This window comes from Felis catus, chromosome C1 (assembly GCF_018350175.1).
Source record: "Felis catus isolate Fca126 chromosome C1, F.catus_Fca126_mat1.0, whole genome shotgun sequence".
NCBI lineage: Eukaryota > Metazoa > Chordata > Mammalia > Carnivora > Felidae > Felis > Felis catus.
The window spans coordinates 143,118,186-143,137,685 of NC_058375.1; the positions used below are offsets into that span (position 1 = coordinate 143,118,186).

The 19,500-nt window shown below is 33.6% G+C and overlaps 1 protein-coding gene across 11 annotated transcripts in view; it reads right to left on the reverse strand.

The window, feature by feature from the left end:
* The window catches only part of PRPF40A (pre-mRNA processing factor 40 homolog A), a 54,150-nt gene that overhangs the window by 25,463 nt on the left and 9,187 nt on the right, over window positions 1-19,500 (reverse strand). For all 11 annotated transcript variants that reach the window (XM_045033828.1, XM_045033829.1, XM_045033826.1 and 8 more), the window contains 3 exons: window positions 14,484-14,564; window positions 13,057-13,087; window positions 10,951-10,967 (listed from right to left, as the gene is read on the reverse strand). In XM_045033828.1, coding sequence (XP_044889763.1) covers window positions 10,951-10,967; window positions 13,057-13,087; window positions 14,484-14,564 — 129 coding nt within the window. The remainder of the gene's footprint in view (window positions 1-10,950; window positions 10,968-13,056; window positions 13,088-14,483; window positions 14,565-19,500) is intronic.

Below are 19,500 nucleotides of genomic sequence, written 5' to 3' on the forward strand. Positions count from 1 at the left end.
GAACAGTCTGTCAATAAGGACAGATAAATTCCTGATCTCCTAATGAGTAAGAAGCACTGTATCAATTTTCAGTTAATTCTTTTAATAACCTTGCCAAGATAGATACAATTTATTATTTCCACTTTATAGAAGAGAAAACGGAACACAACAAAACACAAGAATATGCTCAAGGTAACACAGCTAGCTAGTGAGTTCATTAGAACACTGGGCCCACATACTGAGGTCCTATGAAACAAGTCTCTAACACTTTGCATCAATAGAAACAATCTATACCAATGCCTTAACTAATATACCAAATCCACTTATAGAAGTCAATTCTGGAGTAAGGAAAATGATTTATCTGATAAGCTTTTGCTCCTTTTCCTTAAATGCATCTAATCTGCAACTTGAAGTAAAACTGTATCTCGCCTCTGGCCAAAACTAGGACTAATATTTTAAAAGAAAAATTTAAAAACAAATGTATGCTGAATGTTGAATATAAGATGAAGAATGGCATAAAATATCAATGGGTATATAGATAACAACTTTCTTAATAGGATAAAACATGACTTCTGCAAATAGTTGTTAAGTACTGAGTACAGTCTATTCAAAAAACATTTTCCTAAAAATTACCATTTTTTTTAAAAGAAAGACCTCTCCAGACCAATACACCAATGATGCCTATCAAATATTTAGACTGCCTTTGCATAATTGGAGAAAACCTAATAAACATGTAGATGTGTAGTATTCTGAATGGCCCCAAACCAGGACATTACTTTTAACCTTAAGGGTAGCTGCTTTGAGGGCTTGTAAGAGATACTAAGATAATCCTTGCACTGGAGCTTTATTCTGCACTTTTGTCACAGATGACAGCCTTCCCAAAATTATTTTATTGCTGACAGTTACTGTATTATTAAAAAACTGTCAAGACAAATGGCAGGTCTGGGGAATCAACCAAAAGTTGACATTTTTACAAATGATAAACTAGAAGGATAAACATGAAGAAGAAATTAAAAAACTATCATTCTTAATATACAAATATCTACTACAATCATTAAGATGACCTAATGGAAAAATAAACATCGCCATTAACAAAACTCAATGCAGATAAGTAGATATTCAACTTCATTAGTAAATCAAGGAAGCATACATTACGTGAAAACTTTCTGTTCATCAGATAAATCACAGACTTAGTATACAATGTTAAAGGGTGTGAAGAAAAGTGCACTGTCATGCTAGTGTTGGGAATGGAATTAGTATTGTTTTTCTGAATGGCAATTTGCTAGTTCTCATCAAAATTCAAAATGCAAGCAATCTCTTAATGCTGATATTTTATTCACAAAACCCCATTTATATAGTTGCAAAGATGTACAAGAATGTCCTCTACAGGATTACTTGTAATGTCAAAAAATTTGAGATTATTCAGTATCCACACTCATAGGAAAACAGTTCAATTAGGGTCCATCATACTGTGGACTTATGGAGATCTGTTTAGAAAATGTCGAAGATACAGTGTGAAAGAGTAAGACGTTGTGATATATCAGCAAAACATACACAGAAAATATTTAAAAGGAAGACTAGGTAAAGGGAAAAAATGCACATATATAATTATCAAGAGAGCTCAAAGATTCCAAAAAGCTAGTCAACAATTAGGTTCTGAATAAATTCAATGAACATATAAATAATTATATGCACATGAGATATGCATTTATACATACATAGACACTTCTGTAAACTATAAGCCCAACTGAACAAAACCAAAAGCAAGTGACTAAATCTAACATTAAATAGACAGGAAAGTCCTCTCAACTACTCTAAATAAGGAAAAGGAGAAAAACCCAGAATATAAGATCAGAATTAAGGAACAACATAACCACAAACAGATGATTTACAATCAATTCCCCAAATCTAAAGGAAATTATTTCCTCACAAACGACTACAATTTACCCTAGAAGAAAACACATCATACATGAATATTCCAATTACCATAAAAGAACCCAACTAGACAATTTCATAAAACACCACATCATAAACTTTAAAAAAAACAGAGACGTACAATATAATTCAGATAATCAGAAAAGATGAAAAGTTCCTTACTAATAACAAAACTCAAGAGAAAGGTATCAAAAAAGAAAAGCAGGGGCGCCTGGGTGGCGCAGTCGGTTAAGCGTCCGACTTCAGCCAGGTCACGATCTCGCGGTCCGTGAGTTCGAGCCCCGCGTCAGGCTCTGGGCTGATGGCTCGGAGCCTGGTGCCTGTTTCCGATTCTGCGTCTCCCTCTCTCTCTGCCCCTCCCCCGTTCATGCTCTGTCTCCCTCTGTCCCAAAATAAATAAAAAAACGTTGAAAAAAAAAATTAAAAACAAAAAAAAAAGAAAAGCAGGTAATGTTACTTATGAATGTTATTTTTAAATGTAAAAATTTAAATATAACATTAACCCATTAGCCAAAAGAATCCTGCATTGTATATATTCGGACGAAGTAGAACTTATTGTAGAAGTGCCAGGTGGTTTGATATTGGGAAATCTATGAAGAAGAAATTATTTCTGTTAACAAATTGAAAAAAGAAAACACCACATGAGCACACCAACAGACTTGGTCAAATCACATCTTGAAAATTATGACCATTCAAAAGTATTAAAAAAAACAAACACACTTAACAAAAACACCTGAATGATAAAGGCCAACTTATCAAAAACCAATAAAAATTACTGTAAAGCCACTTCCATTAAAATCATGAACAAAATGCAAGCCTGCAATCACTGTGTTTCAACAAATACATTATGGCAATAAAATGAAATAAATAATTGGTATAAATATTTGGGAAAGAGATATATTCTCTTATCTTTACTGCTAAAGATTCAAATAAAATCTAGTTAAAATGAAAAAAAAAGTATTCTAATTTTCTAGGAAAATAAAAAAGTATTCCAATATTCCACTATGGCTATAAGGTAAATACATAAAAATCTTTCAACTAACAATAACTAGCTTGAAATAAAAACACAAAAATATCCTATTCACAATATACCGAATTTTTAGAAGGTAAAATAAATAAAAATAGCTATGATAGCAGTTTATCCCACCTAAACAGAATTTAAAGCAAAACCAAAATGAAACCAGAGGGACTTCTGTATGGGTAAAAAGCAACACACCAAACTTAGCATGCATTTACCAATTTAGTCTTGAAATCACAGCAACAATAAAAAAATACAGGGAGAAAAATATGAGATCTTTTCAAGTTAAAGATTTTAAGACACTCCCCCCTTAGGTAGATCAAACAGATGAAAGATACGCCAAGACAAAAGAATCACAAATTAACCTTAAATTAAAAGCACACAAAATATTCCAAAAATCTAATCTTAAAATGAACACAAATGAAGGTTTAGTACAATGCAAACAACAGCTCATAGACTGCTTTCTAAAGATTATATGCAAAAAAGTATACTTCATTAAAAAAAAAAAGGAAAAAAAATGTCACCCAAAGACATGATCCATGAAAGAAAAGAAGTAACTGTCAGAGACTTCATTAAAAATTTCTGTTCTGCCAAAGTCACAGTAAAGAGAATGAAAAGACAAGCCAAAACCTGGGAGAAAACATCTGCAAAGGGCACAGGTGATAAAAATTAAAAAAAACAAACAAACAAAAAAACCACCTGTTAACCAGAATATACAACCCTCTCCCCCAACCCCCGCTTTTACTTTTTTAAAGTTTATTTATTTTGAGAGAGACAGAGCATGAATGGGGGAGGTGCAGGGAGGGAGAGATCCCAAGCAGGCTCCATGCTGCCAGGACAGAGCCTGATGCAGGGCTTGAATTCACGAATCTGTGAGATCATGACCTGAGCCAAAACCAAGAGTCAGACACTTAACTGACTGAGCCACCAGGCACCCCAGAATACACAGAGACCCCTTAAAACTTAGCATTAAGAATACAAACAACCCAATCAAGAAATGGTCAAAGATCTGAACAGATACCTCACCAAAAAAGACATACAGGGGATAAAGAAGCCTATGACAAGATTCTTAACACTGTACATTATTACAAATTAAAATTAACTCCCATTTATTACTGGTGAGACTTCAAAACAGCATAGCCACTTTGGAAGAGAGTTTGGGAGTTTCTTAAAAAACTAAATACATTAAAAAAATTTTTTTTAATGTTTATTTTTGAGAAAGAGAAAGATAGTGAGCAAGTGCACACAAGAGAGGGGGACAGAAGATCCAAAGTGGGCTCTGTGATGTGGGGCTCTAACTCACAAACCATGAGATCACGACCTGAGTCGAAGTCGAACACTCAGCTGACAGAGCCACCTAGGTGCCCCAAAAACCAAATACATTTTTACCATATGATCAAGCAAGTATGCTCCTTGGTTATTTATCCAAATGGCTGAAAACTTATGTCCACACAAAGGCCTACTAATTAATGTTTGTAATAGTTTTAATGATTGCCAAAACATGGAAGCAAAACTAAGATGTCTTTCAGTAGATGAATGAATAAACTTGTGGCAAGTCCAAACAATGAAATATTATTCACTATTATTAGTTACTATTGTATTATTCAGTCCCCAAAAGAAAAAAGGTATTAAGCCATGAAAAAAAAAGCATATTAAATGCATTTAAGTGAATGAAGCCAGTGAAGAGGGTATATACTGTATGATTCTAACCATAGGATACTCAGAAAAAGTAAAACTATATAGGCAATAAAGAGATCAGTCATTGCCAGGGATAAGGGGTGGACATTTTTAAGGTAGTGAAACTACTCTGTATGCACTGTCGTGACAGATACAACTCATAGAATGCAGAACACTGAGACTAAACTCTAATGTAAATTGGACTGTGGGTAATAAAGATGTGTCAATGTAGGATCATTAATTGTAACAAATGTAACACTCTGGTGGGAGATGCTGATATGCATCTGTATGCAAGTAAGGGGAGGGGGTATTAAGAAACTCTCTACTTTGTGTTCAATTTTGCTAAGAACCTATAATCGCTCTACAAAACAAGTCTATTTAAAACAATCCTAAACCTAGAAACCAAGAAAAACATACCACTTAATACCCTTTTAACAAAGAAGTCAAATGAAGGAAAAAGAAAAGATACTGGGAGCTGAGTGAAATGAAAACTATGTCAAATCTTAAGCAACACAGCTATAGCACTATAAAAAATAAGAATGTGTAACAACCATGAGTTAAGTACTCAAGAAACTAGAAAAAAGGCAAGAGTAACCAAGAAGGAAATAAAGATGACCTCAGAATAAGCTGAATGGTTGTCCCCTCCAAAATACAAAGTAAAAGCAATGATAGGATTTCTAACTCTATGCTAAATAATTAAATCTCAATAAAGTAGGTATCTGTAAAAACATAAATTAGAAGAAAATTAAAAGTGAAATAGCTCAACCACCACCACAGAAATTGAAATGGTAATCCAAAATCTCTATCCTCAAAAAATATTAGGCCCAGTTAGTTTTTAGTTGTGTTCTATCAAGCTGTTAAGAAATAAGTTATGCATCATTTATATAAGTTGTTCTAAGGATCAGAAAGAAAAGGGTTACTACCCAGATAGAAACAACCTAAGTAAGATATTAGCGAATTGAATTCAGAAGGAATAAATACACACGTTCACGTATATATATTCTTAACACCCTTAATGAATAACTAGGATTCACTTTAGTAATGCTAAGATGAGATATCAGAAAATATATCTGTACACTTGCACTTTAACAGACTACAGAAGAAATACCATGACCATCTCAACTATGAGTTTTAAAATCCAGTTCATAATGACCTCTCTCTCAGCAAACCAGGAAAAGAAAGCATCAACTTAGTAAGGGTCATACATCAAAAAGCTGCAGTAAACATATTAAATAGAGAAATTCAATACATATTTGCTTTGAGAGAGAAAACAAGATAAAGATGACAGTTTATCACTGCTACTACTCACCATAGTACTAGAGGTTCTGACTGACACAATAAAAGTTGAAATATTAGATATGATGATTAGAAAAACTCGTTATTTGAGGAAGATAGTGTAACACACACAGAAAACCCAAAAAGCAACAGGAGTTCAGCAAACCTCCTGGATAAAGTATAGGAGAAAGATTCAAAATAGCACCAAATCTTATAAAACATCTATAAATTAACAGAATGAGGGATAGACAAGCCTTCAATAGGAAAAACTTAAAGCCGTATTACAAAACAGACAAAAAAACTGACTACCATGTTCACTGATATGACTTAATATTGTAAATACGCCCCACAATCTATAAATTCAATGCAACGCCAATCAAAACACCAAAATTATCTTTTTGGAAAACCTGACAAACTGATTAAAAAATTTAGATAGTATAATGTCATTTATAGAAAAAAAAATTATATATAAAAAACCTAAAGACTTCACCAAAAAACCTGTTAGAAAGAAATTCAGTAACATTGCAGGGTACAAAAATCTGTTGCATTTCTAAACACGAACAAAGTTAAGAAAAATTAAGAAAAAAAAAATTCCATTTATGAATGCACCAAAAATAGTAAAATGTCTAGGAAAAAATGTAAGCAAGGAGGTGAAAGACCTGTACGCTGAAAACTGGATACTGATGAAAATAACTGAAGACTAAATAAATGGAAAAGATGTTCCATATGCTCATGGATTGAAAACTGACATTGTTCAAATGTCCATACTACATAAAGCAATCTATAGAATCAATGTAATCCCTATCAAAATTCCAATGACACTTTAAAAAAAAATAGAACACACTGTCCTAAAATTTGGATGGAACCACAAAAAGACTGAATAGCTAAAAAGTAATCCGAAGAACAAAGCTGGAGGCATCATGCTCCCTGCTCTCAAACTGTATTACCAAGGTATTGTAATCAAAATAGTATATAGTACTAGCATAAACACAGATATCTAGATAGTATAACAGAATCAAGATCTCAGAAATAAACTTATGTATGGTTGATTTACGACAAAGGAGGCAAAAATATACAAGAAAAGGACAGCTGCATGCAAAATAAAACTAACTAGTTAGATTAGTATTTTCCATCATGCATAAAAATCAACCCAAAATGGATTTAGGCTCGAATGTAAGACCTGAAGCCCTAAAACTCCTAGAAAAAACGCGACAAAGCTCCTTGATCATCACTCTTGGCAATCATTTTTTTGGATCTGATTCCACAGCAAACATAACAAAAGCAAAACATACAAGTGGACTATATCAAACTAAAAACCTCTGGCACAACAAAGGAAATCAACAAAATGAAAAAGCAACCTACTGAATGAGAGAAAAATATTTGCAAAACATGCATATGATAAAGGGCTAACATCCAAAACCTTATTATAAAGACCTCATACAACTTAACAGCAAAAAAACCAAAACAAAACAAAAAAAACCCTAAAAATCTGATTAAAAAACAGGCAGAGGATCTGAATAGACATTTTTCCAGAGTAGATATACAGATGACCAAAAGACTTATGAAAAGATGCTCAACATCACTATCAGGGAAATGCAAATCAAAACTACAATGTGATTATCACCTTACATTTGTTAGAATGCTTATTCTCAAAAAGAGATAATAAATGTTAGCCATGTTGTGGGGAAAAGGAAATCCTCATGCACCACTGGTGGGAATGTAAATGCTGTAGCCCATACAGAAAATAGTATGAAGGCTCTTCAAAAAATTAAAAGTAGAACTACCATACTATTCAGCTGTTCCACTTCTGGGCATTTATTCAAAGAACACAAAATCATTAACTCGAAAAGATTTATGTACCCCTTGGTTCATTGCAGCATTATTATTTACAACAGCCAAGATATGGAAATAACCTAAATGTCCCTAGATGGATGAATGGATAAAGATGTGGTACACGCACAAAAATACTATTCAACTATAAAAAGGATGAAATCTTGCCATTTGCAACAACACAGACGGGCCTTGAAGGCATTATGCTAAGTAAGAGAAGTCAGAGGGAGAAAAACAAATACCTTAAGATCTCACTTACATGCAGAATCTAAAAAACCCAAACTCAGATACAGAGAACAGATTACATGTGGAGGTTCAAAATCGGTGGAGAGGGTAAACAGGTACAAATCTCCACTTATTTTAAAATAAGTAGGTTATGGAGATGTAATGCACAACATGGTAATTACTATTAATACTGTGTTGTATATTTGAAGATTAAGAGAGTACATCTTTTATTTTATTATTTTTTTTTTTTTCAACATTTATTTATTTTTGGGACAGAGAGAGACAGAGCATGAACGGGGGAGGGGCAGAGAGAGAGGGAGACACAGAATCGGAAACAGGCTCCAGGCTCCGAGCCATCAGCCCAGAGCCTGACGCGGGGCTCGAACTCACAGACCGCGAGATGGTGACCTGGCTGAAGTCGGACGCTTAACTGACTGCGCCACCCAGGCGCCCCAAGAGAGTACATCTTAAAAGTCCTCATCACAAGAACAAAAGATCTGTAACCAGGTATAATGACAGATGTTAACTAGATGTATTGTGATCATTTCAAAATGGATACAAATATCAAATTATTATGTTGTAAAAAAATAAACATAAAGAATATAAAGAAATAAGAACAAGAAAAAACACCCAAAAAATCTACACAAAAAATTTCCTGAACTTTTCCCAATACATGCATTTCTGAGGACATGTATCCAAGTGATCACCTATTCAGGAGGGTAGATGGAAGTGAAGATGAATAAAGTGAAAAAATGTGAGGAATCCTCTCAGGATCAATGACAATGACTATCATCTGAAGAATTCAAGTAACTCAAATTTGTGTACCTGAAATCTAGTAAGAATTAAAGCAAAAAGAAGTTTTCAAATATACAGTATTTTTAGATGGGAAAATTTAATAGAAAAGTAGAAAATGTCAATTCTCCCAAAACTGAAATGAATTAAATATAATCCCAGATAAAAACACAATTTTGTCTTTTGAGTCTGTGTGGGTATGCGTATACTTACAGATTATTTTTGGAGGGGGATACAAGAATTCATGTACTAACTCCAAAACCATTTAAGGAAATAATGAAAAGAGAAACCATGAAGACTTGCCTTACTAAATATTAAAGTTATTTTAACTGGAAAACGTGGGAAATTGGATGAAAAATACATACAGCCAATGCAGAAGAAAACTCAGAAACAGATGTCAGAGTATGTACAAATTTAATATATGATAGAAAAGATTCTTCCAATTGAAGGAAAAAGGGGTTTCACAGACAATGGACACAACCAAAACATTAATGGTGGTGGTCCCCTCAAGGTGGAAAAATTTAGGGTGAAATTTACTTTCTTCTTTTTAACTTATGTTTGCCTCTTAATCCCTCAAGTGAGCCTGCATTATTTAAATCAATAGGAAAAACATGCAGCAATCACTAGTCAAAAATACAATAAGGCACTTACAATGGAAGAATACGACATGGACATTTAAAAACCATTCAACTTTAAAAAACAGAAGATACAAGAAACTTTAAAACACTTAAATACAGTTCACAATTAAAAGTCTTCCCCCCCATATTTAAAATATTAACATATTTATAATCAAGTCACAGCTTTCTGTATTTCCTCAACCATAATATGAGGATAACAGCTACCTCTCAGGACTATTTTGATTAAATGAGATCATACATATGAAGTCTTCTTTCCATTGATCTTTAAGGAATTAAAAAACACAAAAATCTAAGAAAACCTTGAGGCCAAAAGCTATGGCTTTTATCAAGAAGGATAAAATAGGAATCTTTTTTGGTTTTTTTTAACGTTTATTTATTTTTTTTGGGACGGAGAGAGACAGAGCATGAACGGGGGAGGGGCAGAGAGAGAGGGAGACACAGAATCGGAAAACAGGCTCCAGGCTCCGAGCCATCAGCCCAGAGCCTGACGCGGGGCTCGAACTCACGGACCGCGAGATCGTGACCTGGCTGGAGTCGGACGCTTAACCGACTGCGCCACAAAGGCGCCCCAAAATAGGAATCTTTAAGTAAGGCTTTCAAGCTTATTTTCCCAAACATCATAAAAATATGTAACAGAACACCACATACCGAAATATTAACAAAAATAACTGTAACTACTATCTTAAAATCAAGTATGGAGAAAAAGAAATGCAGCATAGAGGTATCATTCTCTCCTTCCCTAAGGGAGGGAAAAGTCAAGCAATTCTGAATATCGTATTGGTCTTTCTGACACAATTAGGGAAGGTACAAGCAAAAAGGTATTTTAAAATTCTGTGTATTAGGAAAAGTTTATGTAAGACTTATAGTAATAAACAAGGGCACACAAATGTTTGTATACGAAAGCACGTTCTAATATAAACCTTATGTGAAAATTATTGGTTAATTACTGTGTTCCTACTAGTTCTGTTTCCCTTCTAATTGTACCAGGGAAATTAAAATCTTTGTAAAATCTGGTATGTAGCTGATTCTTTTTTTTCTCATTAAGTCCCATCAAAATTAGATTTTATGGTGGGGCGCCTGGGTGGCGCAGTCAGTTAAGCGTCCGACTTCAGCCAGGTCACGATCTCGCGGTCCGTGAGTTCGAGCCCCGCGTCAGGCTCTGGGCTGATGGCTCGGAGCCTGGAGCCTGTTTCCGATTCTGTGTCTCCCTCTCTCTCTCTCCCCCTCCCCCGTTCATGCTCTGTCTCTCTCTCTGTCCCAAAAATAAACGTTGAAAAAAAAAATTTAAAAAAAAATTAGATTTTATGGTAAATCATTCAATTTTTTTTTTTTTTTTTTTAAGTAGGCTTCATGCCCAACATGGGGTCTGAACTCACACCCTTAGGATTAAGACCTGAGCTGAGATCAAGGGTCAAACACTTAACTGAGCTACCCAGGTGCCCCTCAAACAATTTTTCAACCTTTGCCATAGAAAAGAAAGAAAAAAACATTCAACTTTAGTAGATAAACTTTAAAACAGAAATAAGGATCAATGTAGGCTAAAGAAGTATAATGAAATAAATATATTCCAGAGGTACTTACTGCACCAGACGCTGTACCTTTAAAAAAAAAAAAAAGAATATTTACAATGTGATAAATCATACTCTCCTTGAGTGAACAGTTTTGAAGTATTTGTTCATACTATTTCTTCTGCCTTATCCTAGCACACTGAATATAAGGCTGTTCCATGTGATCTATGTGCATGCTCTCTTTTCCACAAAACAAATACTACAGCCTAAAGCATTTTCAGAATAAAGTGGCACTTTGAACCTGCAAAATGAAAACTCACTTGGATCCAGTTTGAGAAGTATTCACAACCTCTGCCTTTTGTTTCTCGTCTTGCTGTTATAGGTGTTTATCTTTACTAATTCCTTTCTCTACTACAGTACTGAAATATAATACGTCAGACTTCAGATTCTATGCTTTAGATTTCTGGCAACTTCCACTATATAAATTCCATACTTGTGGTGTACAATACAGTATCCAGTAGCTACCACACGTCTGCTTAGGTTAAAATTTTTAATAAACATTAAATAAAATAAAAAAATTCAGTTCTTTTGCACTAGCCAATTTCATGGACTCAGTAATCACATGTGGCTATTGACTACTGTATTCAACAGTACATATTACAGAACATTTCCATCACTGCAGAAAGGTCTATTAGATGGTACTATCCTATATTATTATCAAAACCCCTTTAGACATAAGGGGAAATCCCCATTAGTCACCAAGTTCAAATGAATAAGCTTTAACTTTAGAAACTAGTAATTTAAAACTACGTGTAAAAAAGAAAGTATATGTAAAAAGAGAATAAAACAAAGTAAACACACACACACATATATACTGAGAACAATCAAAGGAAGCTACTATGGATATCACTGGTAGAGCTAAGGCATTTAAAAGGTAATTAAGAAGAAATTTTATGAGTCTGTTTCTGACTTACAGACACAGGAAACAAATTGTTGGTTACCAAAGAGGGGAGGGCAAAATAGGCAAACAGGATTAAGAGATATAAACTTCCAGTTGTAAAATAAGGCAATGGAATGAACAGCACAGGAAGTATAGTCAATAATATTATAGTAACTCTGGATGGTGACAAATGGTAACTAGACTTACTATGGGGATCATTTTGTAACGTATTAAAATATCGAATCAAAATGTTCTACAACTAAAACTAATAGAATATTGTATATCACTTATACTTCAGTTAAAAAAAAAAATTTTAAGCTGATTTTCCAGGACTATTTAGGCTAATAGTAACAGTAATCAGCTCTAGATATCTAAATAGGCAAAATACTATACTATGTATTTCAGAACATCATTTCAGCTTAAATAAATTTGTGAAGTATCTTAAAAAGACCAATTATGCCCCATATAAACCTGCAGAAAAGCACAACATAGTGCATTTTAAATGTTTCAAACCATGTTTAAAACAAGAAATGTTTTGGCATAATCATGGAATAAGGCTCAGCATCTGTAAAACCAATTTATCTGGAACATTATTTACTCATGGATAATTGAGGCATTACTATTATATATGGAAAGTACACTAGGTGAAACAAACAGTTATTGATAACTGGCTGGTTTACCACAAGGTTTACAAACTCCAATGGCTACAAGGACGAAGTAGTCCAGAAGGCCAATGAGAGTTGGCCTTCATATCTAAAGGAAGGAGTTACTACCTCATTCCACAATGTTTGCGGAGTACAAGTATGGGCTCAACCAGAATTTCTCATTCAAATATTCTCTGATTACCTACTGTGTTCATAAGGACCACTGTCAACAATGAATATTCAGATAATCACATTTTTCAAGATAAATTCAAATCTTTGTGTAAAAAGATACATTTAATTCTTACATAGGGCCTACAGACTTTAAATGTTGTCAACTAATTATAAAACTTAAAAACATTTGGGTAAAGAGTAACTGTAGACCAAATCTGGTCCCAGGACTCCAGATCTAGTAATTTTTTATGGATTAAATTATGAATGCTACCCCTGTTTCCCACGGCTTAAAAAAAAAAAAGAAAAAATAATCAGGAGTTAATCATAAAGCCCCAAGAGACACTGCTTTTATTACTTATTATAATAAAACGACAGCTACTGTTCAAATGAAGTTTAATATTTAAACCATAAATGGCATACATACCAGCTGCTACATCCATATTATTTACTCCTGGCTGTAAGAAAAAAAATGAAATTAGTAATGTTCACCTGTTTAAACTATATTTTATATATGTTCATCATAAAGCACAATCAGTCCCCTTTATGTATAATTCTCAAGCCACTGATTCAAAGTTTCTCAGTAAGTTTCAGTGGTATTAGTTCCCTGAGCTTGCTATAAACTGTAAAAGCACCAATAACTTGGGGCTACTGAAGCACTTCAATCTAAGTGTTTTATTTATGTGATCATCAGTTACATACAGTTCCACAACCCTTTACCCACAATTCTGAAACAGAAAAAGCTCTAAAAACCAAGTTTTTTCAAGTTTCAAATCAACACTCATTAGAGTGGCAAAATCTGCCCTGAATGACACGAGCTCTTTGTCTTTATTTATCCCACTCCAGACAGAATATCCCTAAGATACTGCTACAGAAATATTGTGTTCGAAATTATAAGGCACTGTCCAAACACCCTGAGGGAAACCTTTATATGATATATAGAGTACACAAAGTACAATTTTACAATATTAAACAACTTAAGAATATATTTGGCCCAAGGGTTTTGGATAAGACCTTTGCAAATCTACCACCCCAGTGGAGTATGCCACATCTACTCATTAAAACCACTAGGCTACCAGGTAATAAATAAGTTATGCTCATATGAATATAATAATGATATACATATTGCTATACAATTCAATAAGGGTGAAAAGGCTGTCAAGCATTTTCTAAGTAATGTGCCATCACTGAAGTCTCATGTAAGATAAATTTCGAATAAAACCTTCTGATTTCTAAATCTAGGATCGAGTACTAAATCCCACTACATCAATTTTTAATTAACACTCCATAAAGCAAATGTCTACTCTTTAAGATTAAAATGCTACCAGACCAGGGGCAGGGTGGCTCAGTGGACTAAGTATCTGACTCTTGATTTTGGCTTAGTTCATGATCTCATAGTTGTCAGATCAAGCCCCATGTTGGGCTCTGGTCTGGGCAGGGAGCCTGCTTAAGATGTTCTCTCTCCTTGTCTGCCCCTGCCCTTTTGGGGCACAACTGCTTGCATGCATGTGCGCTCTCTCTCTCCCGTCCCCCCTCGGCCCCCCAAAATGCAACCAAACCAATAAAATGCTTCTACTGGATAGGTTATACTTCTTAGTTATTCTACTCTTGTTTAACATAGATTAAAAACTAAAGATTACACATAAGTACAGGAAAAAATGTGAATGTCTGTCACTGAAGAACCTAAAAAAATAAAAGCCCACTGTAATTCCCATTTTGTGTTACAGTACTCAAGACATACTTAAAAAGCTAACATGACAGCCTATAAAAAATTATATATAGCATGTTACGTCATATATAAAAGTGGTAAAGCAGTCAAAACATCACAGAAAATAATCACTTTTACTGGATTACCGGTAAGGCAGGCTGCATGGAAGCTTGAGACATATGAGACATCATCATTCCAGGCATTACTGAAGACATCATTCCAGGCATCTAGAATAAAAGTAAAAAAAGGTTACTATATAAAACCAAAGCATTTAACAGGACTTTAAGAATCTATCTGGTTATCAAAGTTAATATGTACACCTCAAGATTTAAACCCAATTAACACTATTATTACATGAATAGTATGCTTAGTAAGTGCTTGTTGAATGAATGAAGTATTTTATCAATGAGCTATTTTAATATTTGCCATAATTTATATGTATAGTTAAAATTATTTTAACAAATAAACTTAAAAGTTTGCACTTTTATTTCCAATGTAAATTTGAGAATATTAACGTCCTTTTCATTTTAACTCCTCACTCATGTTTTTCTCCCTTCTTCGGAGACAAAAATTTTTTCTATTTCTCACCTTTGACTTTTAATATCTGTAGTAAATAAATTTTACAGTAATCTGGCTCTTTAAAAAATTCTAGATCAAAGGTACTTAAAATTCAATGAAAAAATATGTAAAAAACCCCAAACTTCAGACATAAATCACCTATGCCTTCTCTTGAAAAGAAAAACTTAATAAAGCACATAAACGAATATCTGAAGAAAGAAAATACTAGTTTTGGAGGTTAATCTAGCCTACCAATGTCTGCCATCCAAAACTATGAATGAATCTTTACTACCAAAAATGAATTAGAAAAACATGTGGATTAATATAAATTTCCAAGGGATTTTGACCCAACAGTCATCCATATTAGTATAATCCCACATTATAACCTTGATTGTAATAGGAAAAAATCTAAGAAAAACATGGAGGGGGATAAAAATCGTATATGATAATCATAGGTACTGGAACACAGTAAGTAGGTATTTAGTTTCAAATTAAATGAAAATTGGGAGAAATAGGAAATACAAACAAGTATATTGGTCAACAGGAACATATAAAGTCTACTAAAGGTAATAAGAACACTTGTATACTGAATTTTATTATTTGAGAAAATCAACTCAGAGCAAAACGAGGCTAAAGTACCATTAAAATGAAGTATCATTGTATTAATGGATTAAAAAACTAACAAAAAAGGTTTTCTGTTCCTTAAAATACCCGATAAATTGCTTAAACATCATGAAACAAGAACCTGACAGAAAACATGTGACCAGTACTTGGAATATATGGTGAAATTAACAGTTGGAAAAAAAAAAAAAAAAAAAAGGTTCAGAATTTGAAAACAAAAGTACAAGCTTCCACTACCCAGGCTAAAAGAATTAGAGAAATAATTATACATTAAGAGAAAAAAACAGAGCAATCAAATGAGAACTAGGCTTGTTCCCTCCTTGCCCTACTCCCAACAATATATACTCACACCTAATTTTACTTTAGGCTAATAGCAATGTAGTTTTGCATTCTTAAAGTACTAAATAACTGATTATGAGAGGAAGCATACTGGGTAACAGAGAGAAACAGCCTGGTACTTAAAATGGTCTATATATAAAATCCAAAGCTGTCAACATATCGAAAAATTAGAATTCTAAGCTAAATTGAAAAGCTGAACTTTGAAAACTTGGGAAAGAAGTATTTTCTCATAACAACTAAAGACATTAAGTGGGGTAAAATCTCCATCATGTAACAGAACACTTCCACATGGTAGCAGTACAAATGAATCTAATTTCAATTTGAAATACTCTTGACTTCAGAAGACAGTGATCAAATCCCATTTAAAAACCAAGGGACAAAAATCCTTACATATAACAAAAGTTGACTAGAACAGGCCAGTGACAGTTAAAGCAAACAATATTTGAAAATCATTAAACAGTCTGACAGAGTTCTCAATTGTTTTTCTTCCCACACTTCAAATCTTAAAACAGCTAGGAAATTTGCGTTTAGACTAAAACTCATGGAATTGGATTATAGAGATTTAGTGTTAAATAAAAAGCTAAATACTCCCTCAACATCTCTGTGAATTCTGAGGGGCAGCAACTAGTTAGGCTTGTTCAACTGGACAAACACTGGAAAGATTCTTAAATTACGTACAACTGAGCATCTGAAAGTAAATAGATTATTAATGTAATCTTAGACAAAAACTGTGATATTTTAAATATGAAGCTAAAGAACAAAAACATAAATACGAAATATACTACATTCTTATGAAAAGCTATTTTAAGTATTAGACAAAATAAAAACTCTTCCAGACACCTGAGCATCACAAAAAGCCTGTTCCCCGAAGCCTAAAGAATCTACTTTGTGGAAATGTTACGATTTCCTTTTTTAAACATTAATTTTAGGATACACATAATATGGGGATATATGTTTCAACTCATCTGGATTCTTCCAGAGGATTTGTGTTAAGTTAGGCCAGTCATTGGCAGCACCATCAACATGATACCATTTAAAATTTCTAAGTTATCAATATTTTGTTTTATACAAACTGATCCAGGTTGCAAGCTTATGAGACTTCTGGTTCAAACCCTCAGAAGTGACTTTTCCCTCCCTCGGCCCAATTGCCAAAGTTGAGGCATTCAGAAGTTACTTTGTTGTCCCTCTGCAGGTTTACTTCTTGCTTCACATGAAGGGACTAAACAGCCCCTTGGTCTCCCAGCTTTATCTGAAGAGTATTTTAGACTTCTCATTAGGTTTTTTTTCTAAGGGCACATCATATAATGGAGTATCTTACCACTAATAGCATCTTAAGTTCAATGAAAATAGGATGTTGACTCAAAATAGTTGAAGGAAAAATTCTTAACACAGTTGCTACAATGATGCCACTATGAATTCCATCAGCCAGATCATTCTCAAAGCTACAAAGCAGTAGTTCATATAAGCTTAATGAAAAGTACACTAGAAAATCACAGTCATGTAGAGCTTCACAAATTTCAATTTAAGCTACTTTTGAGAATATATTATTATAATTACAAAATTTTAGTTATTAGGAAACAGAAGAAAATGGAATGGTAGAACACATACATGTGAGCCATAAGTTAAATTGTCTAAAATATTAAATATCTGAATTTTATGGACACTTTGACACTTCTTAAAACCATAATTAATTCAGATATTCTACTTGGCATACTTTATTCATAAACGGCCAACCATTTGTGTATATATACTATATAAAAATTTTTCTATGCGTATTTCTATTCTTTTAATAACAAGTTTAATCATTTATCACAATGTCCTCAGAAGAAATACCAGTGTGAAAAAAAAAAAAAAAAGTAGAAACTGGGGAGCACTGCACAATCTGCTCATTCTTAGCATCCCAATTTGGGAAGTTCCTAATGTTAGATAAAATCAAGCCTGTTTCATTCTTTACCAGATATTTTTAAAATTAAAGGTAAAGTAATAAAAGCAATTCCATCGACGCTACAACACATTAGTTGCTCAAAATGTAAACTAAATTAGCCTAGTTGTTTTATGATATCAAAACAAAGTGAAGATCTTCACATGGGCACTTCAAAATTCTTTTCTTCATTATTATTTCCTGAAGTTTTTCCTGCTGGAAAGAAATCACACAACCTAAGCTATTTTTGTCTAAAAATTAACTTTTTAAATCTTGTTGATTATTCAAAACCATTATTTCTGCAAACCTGAAGTTGTAAATTGATTATCTAAAAAGTTAGATTGCTCTTTTTAAAAAGTATACTTTAATGTTTATTCATTTTTGAGAGAGAGAGAGAGAGAGAGACAGAGTGCAAGCGGGGCAGGAGCAGAGAGAGAGGGAGACACAGAGTCCGAAGCAGGCTCCCGGCTCTGAGCTGTCAGCACAGAGCTCGACGCGGATCTCAAACTCACAAGCCGTGAGATCATGACCTGAGCTGAAGTCGGGCGTCTAACCGACTGAGCCACTCAAGCACCCCGTAAAAAATTAGATTGCCTTTTTATTTGGTTCCTCTTAAATGTGGTGTTAAAGTCAAATTCCACAAATAAGTACACAGAGGGTATTAAGTCTTATACTTAAAAACCATGATCCTTTATACCACTAACTTACCTTATGAATGAATGCAAAAAATTTATCAGTGAAAAACTGTAAAAACTACATCTCTGAATGTAAGCAGATATTCATTTGATTAGAAATAAATAGAAATACTTCTGTTTAAAAAGTATATCCTTAACAACCCAAAATAATAAGTAGCTGCATTTTGGGACAATTATTTAACTTAAGTCCTCTTCATCTACAATTATATATAAATTCAAGACATTTGACATTTTCTGAGATTACATTTAAACAAAAAACAGACTACATTTGCACAAACTGGAATAGAACCTTACCATTCATGATGTTTCATTAATTTTAGGATACACATAATATAGATATGTATGTTTCAACCCATCTGAATTTTTGAGATGATTTGTGTCAACTTAGGCCAGTCACTTGGCAGCACCATCAGTATGAAACCATTAAAAGTCTAATAATTTAATTGCCAGGATTTAGGTTGCTAAATTCTCTCAACCTGGATAGTTTAGAATTGCTGAAGTATACACTATTCCTTCAGAATCTAAGGAGGTTAGCTTAATGACATAATCTCCTACTGCTATACAAGGAAGCAGTCTAGTATAGCTATGAAGTATAGTCTAGAGTGAGACTACCAGAATTCCTATACCAGCATGGCCATTTACCAGCTGTGTGACCTTGGGCTAATTTACATAACCTATCTGGGCCTCAGTTTTCTCCTTATAACCTGGGGGAAAATAGCACTCATCTATTAAGACTGCTATAGGGATCAAATGGAACAATGCATGGAAGGTGCACAGAACAGTGCTCTATAAATACAGCTGTTTTATTACAACTGCTCTCCTTCAAGTAAGATCATCAAAGTTTCTCTTATATTGCCCAGTCTCTCATCTATTCCCTATTAGATCGGCACCTCGGTTCTTTAAAGATACCCAGTAAATAATGTAAAATCATCATCTTTGCTAGGAATCAACATGTGTAATAAGGCAATCCATTTTGAGCATCAAATTTAGTGCTGGCTCTGCAATGTCACTGGACAAATCACTTCATTC